This window comes from Vigna radiata, chromosome 8, assembly GCF_000741045.1.
Source record: "Vigna radiata var. radiata cultivar VC1973A chromosome 8, Vradiata_ver6, whole genome shotgun sequence".
NCBI classification, from domain to species: Eukaryota; Viridiplantae; Streptophyta; class Magnoliopsida; order Fabales; family Fabaceae; genus Vigna; species Vigna radiata.
This window is the reverse complement of record NC_028358.1, coordinates 39,026,970-39,035,949: the sequence shown is the minus strand read 5'-3', so window position 1 is coordinate 39,035,949 and position 8,980 is coordinate 39,026,970. Positions and strand designations below refer to the sequence as shown.

The 8,980-nt window shown below is 33.6% G+C and overlaps 1 protein-coding gene across 1 annotated transcript; it reads right to left on the bottom strand.

Moving 5' to 3' along the window:
• Window positions 1-1,078: 1,078 nt before the first annotated feature.
• LOC106770630 (zinc finger protein ZAT11) lies at window positions 1,079-2,367 on the bottom strand. The gene has a single exon (XM_014656430.2). It carries the CDS (start codon window positions 2,109-2,111, stop codon window positions 1,347-1,349), a length of 765 nt encoding a protein of 254 aa, XP_014511916.2. The 5' UTR covers window positions 2,112-2,367; the 3' UTR covers window positions 1,079-1,346.
• Between the last annotated feature and the right edge of the window lie 6,613 nt (window positions 2,368-8,980).

Below are 8,980 nucleotides of genomic sequence, written 5' to 3'. Positions count from 1 at the left end.
CAAAAACAAAAATAAAACACTTCACTGTTATATTCATAGAAGACGTTGAAACTGGTAAAAGAGACGGAATAAGCATAATCATGGAACCTGTTGAAACTAGAAAAGGAGCAGATTAACCATAGTGAACACTCGTAAGAAAAATTAAAATAGTATATAATATGAAAAATATTAATAAGTTAAACATAAAAAATAATATTAATTAATTATTTATAATATCCGAAACTAAATAAGTGATTATTTATAATATTTAATTTTTTATTCTAATATAAGTTATAATAAAATTTAAACGAGATTGACAAATGGTAAAGAAGAGGAGGTGGGTATATCAGAAAACTGACCAAAAAAAGCTTTTATGAGTTTTATCCTGTATAAAATATTTTAATTCAAGTCAACATAAAACATGTATTCACTTTATATTTCTCTTTATTTTAGAGAAACTTTGTTTTTTCTTGGTTTTCCACGTTGTCAGTTCCATAAGACTCAACTTTCTACTTCACGAAATATGAGGCACAAAGAAACTAATCGATAGCTTTCTGGTCTGAGGTTTTATTTTGTTGGTCGCAAATCCTATCAAAGTCTCTTTTTGTTTGCTTCCGTACACTTTTCTCTTCTCTTTTTCTACATCCCTCAATTTTCCTTTAACCTAAATGTAAATTGAACTCTCATATTTAATAAAGTACAAGAAAATAAAAAACGTATTATGTTGAACTTTCAGATTAAAAATAGTGTAATAATCTATTATATAAAGATGTTATCGGTACTTAATCTATTCATATTCATCAACCAAGAGAAACATAAATTTATGGGACGATGGTTCATCTTAGTCTGTCACAATTGATTATGCTGATTTTTTTTTTATACTAATTTTCCACTGATTTTAAGTCAGATTTCATTTTTATGTCCACCATTTATTATTTTTCTTCTTCCTTCACATTTCTTTCATTTTCTAAGGGTGTATATATGTGCAAGATTATTAAAAGATAATTTTTTTTCTTGGTGATCACATGCACCTTTACACTCCATTAGATTCAGAAAAAAAAAATAAAGGAAAAAAATTTAAATTAAAATAAATAACAGAGTGACAAAAGATCAAACTAAATCACATAAATCTGTTTAATTATCAGCCAATGAATGAATTTTTCAATTTTCATTCCATGGCATAGAATTTTTTGTTCTCTCAAGCCAGCGTTTCCTAGGCCGGTGTTCTACGCCATAGAATGAATGGAAAGAATCCGATATACATTCAGACCAAAAAAAATAAAAATAAAAAAATAAAGTATGTTCAATTACCACTGAATAATAGTTCTCTGTGACGCTAATTTATAGCAAAACAGAAGACTACAACTTCAGTAATTGCAGTTCAGCAAAGAAGAAGAGAAGACGATAAGGTTTTTTGGTTGCAGAAACGAAAACGTTGACTCTCCTTGATCTTCCTCTGGGGCAGGAATATTCAAGTCCAAATTCAATGGTTTCTTAGCTCCATGGTATTCTTGGCTACCACCACCATCAGCACTGATGGACGTTGTTGAAGAAACATTGACAACATTTCTGTGGCGCCTCATGTGGCCTCCCAAGGCTTGCCCAGATGAGAATTCAGCATAACAGGTCGAACAGCGGTGAACTCTGGTGGCGATGGTAAAATTATTAACCCTAGTTGGTGGTTTCAAGGAGAGAGTGGTGGTTGTGATGAGATCATTGTCTCTAACAGAAGTAGCAGTAACTGCTTCTACATCAGTGGTGTAGTGCTTGGGCTTCCTGTGGCTGGTTCTGTGCCCTCCAAGTGACTGGAAGGAAGGGAAGCATTTGTTGCAAGTCTTGCACCGGAAGACTCGAGGGTTTGTTGACCTTTTGTGATTGATGTTTTGATCTGGTGCCACGTGGTGTGTGCCTTGAGCCAGGAGAATGAGACAATTGACCATGTCTTGTTCTTCTTCTATTGATTCAAATGGGGTGGTGGTGGTGGTGGTTGAGGTTGTGGCACTATCAATGGAGGTTGAAGTAGGGTTGGCAAAGGTAGGAGGGGAGGGTGCCCTTTGACGCTTGTTGTGTTTGGGTTTGATGATGATCATCTGATCTTTGGAAAGCAGTTGTAGTTTGTGTTGTGTGTGCATGTTGTGGTGTATGAAGAATGGAACAGAGAGTGATGTTAATATATGTTGGGGGTTTGGGAAGAGGCAAAAGAGAGAAAAAGACAGATGATCCCGTGAATTGAAACGGTAGAAAAGCGCGTTTTCTAAGAATATTAATGTATGAGAAGGGTGTGAAGTATGAGGAGGTGAGGCAAGGCAAGGGGTGAGATTCGGTTACCTTTGAAGCAAACCCATTACTTTTTCTCAAAGATTCCTTTCTGGAGGATTGGTTTGCAAGCCTGGAACCACACACATTTCCAACTTTCACCGCGCTTTTCTTTATATCCTTTTTAATTATTTCCTTTTCTTCTCATTCTTAACATCTCCAACTAATAATTAATTATTTAACCAAATAGATATTAGAGTTGTATAAGATCCTTATGACTTGTGATGCGAGATTATCATGTACTATTAATTATTATTTTAGCTTGTTGCAGCCACGACTTGATGATTATTATTAGCAGCTACATGCACCTGCTGAGAAGGGTATTCATTCATGTGCAGTTGACCTACCACTTCTTTTCTACATTTGTCATTACTCCACTCGACACTAATATCCAACAATCACGCCGCATATATGCATCACCATTATTATGTCATTCATATTTCTTACTCTTTTCCCAATCATTTAGCTGCTGCTATCCAATCCATCAATTAAGACACAACATCGCCAGTTACTTCTTTCACGCTAAAATTTGAACAGATTCTGTTAAGTGCCGCTTTCACATCCTTAAAGTATTTATCTTACAAATAGTCAACTACCTTTTTTCTTCCTCTAGTTATAAATTAATTTCAACCCGGAATTTAATCACTAACACTTTTACTAAACAGACCAATTATATAGTACTTCGACTTTGTCACTTGATAGGTTAAGGTTAAATGTCTGAGCTAGTCAGTATTAAAATGTTTATCTAGAAATAATAGTTCTTTATTTGTTTTTTACTTGATGAAAAAATTTGTCACTTCAATTAATTCCCCGAATTATTAGAGTGAGACATGATGAATGTACATATATGTAAGAAAATATATAACATATGATCAAAGTTGTATTAAATACAAGTATATCTGTAACTGGGTGAGTTGAAGGTATGAATGGGTAAGGCAGAATATTAATTTTGTTGAGAAAGGAAAGGATAATAACGAAGAAAATGAAAAGAAAAAGGTAGTGGAGTGTGGTGGAGTATACGTGCATGGACGGTGTGGGTATGAGTAGAGTAATGAATGGGTGGTATAAGGTATAGAGTATATGGATATAAGAGGGTAAGAGAGATTCTTAGCGTAAGGAATTCTAACGGAATAGAGGGTTTGTCAGGGGCACCTACGACCAACGTCAGCATCACCTAGAGCCTTAAAGCAAAGCATCTTGTTAATCGAATTTGTAAGATTCAATTAAATTTGAAATCAATTTTTTAACGTTATATCATAGTTATAAATTAGAATCTAGTTTATTAATTTAAATATTACGAAAAATAATTCATTAATATTTAGTTTCATATTCAAAATATAACATTTAATTAAAGATATATTAACATGTTTTTATGTTAATACATATTACAAGAATCCTTTTCAAAATTTTATAAAATTGAATTAATTTAAATTTTACTAGCCTATAATACTGTATTAAAAAATGAATTTAAATTTATCTTCACAAAAGTTACGTATAACATAAAAATTACTTTTATTTGTGTATTATAACTTATACTATCCTTAGTCTATATTATTAAATATGTATTCACATAAAAACAAGTTAATTAATGCAATGTCTGCTTGTGAGCAACAGTAGCTTGTCACCTTCTCGTATCTTAGAAAATATATGAATGATTAGATGATAATTTTGTTTAGTTTGTTTTTTTTTTTTTATAAAGGGAACATTGTCTGACAATCTTGGCAGAGAGTAGACAAGACAGAAGGCGAGTTTGATGGAGAGAGTACCATGTAGTTCGTATATATAAAAACATGTATATCCACACCACTGTGTGATATTCTGTTATATTCCTCTTCACATGCAGATTGTAGCCGGTGTAATTCAGAACTTATTGGTTAAGAATATAATAAATAAGGTTTTTTATTTTTCAATATTTTATAATGTATTAAAAGTTATATGTTTTATTCGATTTTATTACGTTACGCGTCCATAAATAATTATGAAAAATATATTTTAACAATTTTTTTTACAATTTTTTTATAATCCTTTATCTATCAGCTTGTGATTGATCTGTTTTAAATATACAACTCAATAAAGTAGTGACACATAATCTGTTATAAAAAATTGTTAAAATGTTGAAAAAGTCAACCAGAGCGAGTTTTGGACCAGTTTTATGCTATTTTTATTATCTGTTTTGGGCCTGGACCCATTTTCTATTATTTTTATGTCCTATTTAAAGACTCAGATGTCTTAGGGAAAGGATCTTTTGATGACATAAGCATAGAAACACATTTTTCACCCCTTTGGGGGCAGATTTGGGGATGCGGGAGCTCTCATCTTCTCTTTCTAGGGTTTCTATCTCTTCCATTCCATTGTACACCTAGTTTCTTCATGACAATGGAGAACTAATCTCATTTGTTATTGGGGATGATGTAACCTCTAAACTCTCTTGTATTTGAATTGATTCTTATTGATATATGCTTTACTTCATTAATTGTTAGGGTTTTTCCTCTATACTCTATGCTTGCATTGTTTAGCTCATTCAATTGCATGATTATTGATTTTATCTATATGGACACATATGGGTAGGTCTAGAACTGGGGAAATTCTCCAAAAGGTAGTATTGCCTAGGCGTAGGAATATGAGGGTTGGTTGCATATACACTCCTATGCTTCAAAATTAATTATTAGGGATGTTAGGAATTGTATGAACTCGTGATTAAGGATAGACTTATTTACCGAGACATCGGGTTTAAGTTTTTTTTAGAGTGGCATTAGCATTAATGAAGAAGATGAATTCGTTTATGCATGAGAGTGATTAGGTGAAATCTAAACCCTAATAATATATTCATCTCATATTACCAACATCATCCATTCACTTTTGTGTTTAGCCTCAATTGATCAAATTGGATGCATATTTACTTTTATAGTTTTGCATTCAAAACCCCCCAAAATATTGTTCTTATAGTCTTAATTGGTTAAGCAAAAGCACAGTTGTTTAATGTCGTGAGTCTCTTGGGAAAACGATATTTGGTCTTACCATTTTATATTACGTGATACAATTCGGTACACTTGTCGGAGTCTTAACAAGTTTTTGGCGTCGTTGTTGGGGACTTGTGGTATAACTATTTTATTTGTGATTCTTAACCGATTAGACTTTTTATCCTTTTATCTTTTTATCTTTCTATCTCTTCATTTTTTTTCTTTTTAATTTTTTTTATCTTTCTATCTTTATCTTATTACAAAAAAACAGAGAGAGAAAAAAAAATATATCTTTTACAGTTTTTATTTTTTGGGCTAATTTTGTGCTCTAGTATAGTGTTCTTTAGTGTATGTAGGATAAAATTTGTACTAGGAGCACAAGATCATCAAGACCTCTCTTTTTAGGTTTGGAAGTAGAGAAGATTGCCAATGGTAGATCAAGAAGACAAATAATGAAGAAGGCAGATAAGAAAGGAGAGTTGGTTCACCAACACCCTGATGTGAAAAGTGATGAACCCAATCTTGGCACATCAGTGAAATTCAAGAATAGGTTATGGGTTGTCAAGACTATTAAAGCAAACGGGGTTCTTGAGATTGAGGCTCCTTATTCTAGAAGAGTAAAGTTGGTGAAAAGAAAATTGTCGAGATTTTGTTGGTGTCATGAAGGAGGGAAGAACGCAATCATAAAAACTCTAGATTAGGTTGTGGGTCAAGCTAGTGACGTTAAAGAAGCGCTTGCTGGGAGGCAACCCAGTTTCTGATTTTTTTTTTTCTTTTTAATTTATTATTTGTGTGGTTTTTATTGGATTTTTCTTTGTGTGTTTGAGTTTTTAGGTTATATGTCGCTTCTGATGGCAATGATGAAAGCATTGATAACGGTCTAAAAACCGTTATTTTCATACTTAAAATTTAATCAAAACATACCCTTTATGACTTAGAATTAGCTTGAAAGAATGCAAAATGCTTAAGTTAGAGAGAAAGAGAGTCAAAGTGGGTTTTCTGGGTTTTATGCTTGGTTTCCCTTGTTTTGACAGGATTTATCAGGAGTTTGATGAATGAATTGAAGGAAGAGAAGTGTTGGATGCAGAAGAAGGTGGAAGAATGAAGTAGAGTTGAACCGCAACCACCGCTGGGCGGTGATAGCACCGCCGGGAGGTGAGACCTTCTATGATTATACTACCACGTGCTTAAAGGGCATCGCAAAGGGGTGAAGATGGAATCTCAGCCATCGTCGGGCGGTACAACCCACCACCGGGCAGTGGACTCATTAGTGGAATTTAAAGAGAACGCTCAAGCGGCAACGCTGAGGGGTGGATTAGGTGTTGTTCCTACCATCGGGCGGTGTACTTATGGGCCTCAGCTTATTTTTAGTTATTTTTTTGTGTTTTAAATAGAAGTGCACGAACCAGAGCATGTATCTTTTGGCATAAAAGATACAGAAACACGATTTTCACACCTTGGAGGCGAATCTTGGATTCGAGAGCTCTAGTATTACAAATCTAGGGTTATCTTTTATATTCTTTCCATTCAATTCATCTAGTTTCACCATGATTATGGTGAACTAAGCTTTTGTTGTTGGGGAACGATGTAATTCTTTGAAACTCTCTTATATTGAATTTCTTATTTTATTCATATACTTGTGTTTATCAATAGTTTGAGTTTTTCTTTCGTTCTTGCTAATGATTTGTTTTAGACGTTATTCAAACGCATCATCTTTCATTCTTTCTATATGGAGACATATAGTTAGGTCTAGACATGAAGAATTACTCTTGATAATAAATATTACCTAGAGATAGGAATAGGAACATCAATTGCCTTAAGCTTCTGTGTGTATTGCATGAATAATTACTAGGGAGACTAGATATAGTAAACTAGTAATTGTGATTAGGCTCTTTTCACCGAGACGTCGAGTTTAGACTAAAACAGTCGATTACATAGTAAATGGATTCGACTATGCTAAAGTCTTTGTGCAGATTTTGAGGATCAATGTTGTGTGTATTTTTGAGAAGAAAAGAATTTCAAAATGTTTTACATGGTTGATGTCGACTATGTAGTTTACATATTCGACTGTATCTGATGTCTGGTTTGGAATTTTGTTATGCTTTTGCACTCTAACGGCTATATTTTTAAAAGTTAGTTAAGTATTGATGACCTGGTCAACTACATTGAATGTATTATGTTATTTGTTGACCATAGGCTACTAAGTTGACTAAACTATTATAACTGTTATAATACAGTCGACTGAATTAGTAGCACATTTGACTGAGAATCTGACTGATTAACAGAAATCTATAAATAGACTGAACATGGGTTTGTTCTAAGACTTTTGAAAAACTGACAATTTCATTTATGTTTCAGATTTCTCTTTGCTCCAAGAATTCTCCAAGAAGACGGTGGTGATCTTTCTTGAACGAGATTCATTGAGGAGACATTGTGCGCTTACACTTGCTGATCATTACCTACGCAGAAGCAAACCTAATCTAAGAATTCAAATTACAAAACAAAAACAAAAGATAAAGAAAATAAAATCGTGGGTTGCCTCCCAGTAAGCGCTTGTTTAACGTCACGAGCCTGACCCAAACCTTTTGTAGCACTTATCAGTAAGTGCAATCCTTACCAACACCCATCAGTAGGTGTGTCTTCCTATTGTTGGAAAGCAGGTATGTTACCAATGAGGAGCATTGGTAAATCTTGAAGTAAATAGTTTTGATGATGCTACAAGAAGTTTTACATGAAGAAGATATTAGAAATGTTTAAAAGCACTTTGTAGAATATAAGTGTAATAGGAAAGTCTTCAAAATTTGTAAAACTTGTATTTTTACTGAAATAAACCAATTATGAGAAGCAATAACCGATTATCATGAGTCTTTCAGGAATAATCGATTATCACTCAAAATAATCGATTATCACATTTTGAAAAACCTGTAACGGACTTGAATAATCGATTATCAGTTACAATAATCGATTATTACTGGCAGTTGGGACTTGACCTTTGATATTCAGACTGACTGATTATATATTGGACTTATGAGAACTTCAGAAGTAACGTTGTTGAACAGAAGCTCTTGCAGAATACTGTTTGTCAGAGGAAGTTCTCAAAAGCTATAGTTCAAGTTCTCTTGCTTGGTCTCTTGAATAGGAGAAGCTCGCGTTTCTTGTGTCGATAGTCGGAGCGGTTCTCTTCGAGTTAGCAAGGTGCTCTGCCTGGTCTCGTGAATAGGAGAAGCTCGCGTTTTGTGTGTCGATAGTCGGGGCTGTTCTCTTCAAGTTGGCAGAGTGTTCATCTTCCGATTCGTTCGTTGAAGGAAGGTTCATTTATCAGATTTTATTCACTATTTTTGTAATCCGTGAAACTCATCTTTAGTGGAATTGTTAATCACTTTTTATAGTGATTAACGACTGGACGTAGATTCTTTTGAATCGAACCAGTATAAAAATTACTTGTGTGATTTTTCTATTCCCTATACCTTTTATTTTTATTCGCATGTCAACTATTCGATAAATTTTCTCTTAGAAAATTTATTTTATAAACTGACCATTTTAATCTTAAAAAGGTGACCGAACACGCTTTCCGCTACTTTAAGTTTTATTCCACTGCGTTATACTCTATCTCCGAACAATATCGATTGTTCCAACAAGGTAGGCTTCTTTAAACACCAAGAGGGGGAGGGAGGTGAATTGGTGATGTTTCAAAAATATGTTCTTTTTGCAATCTTTCAATCAAA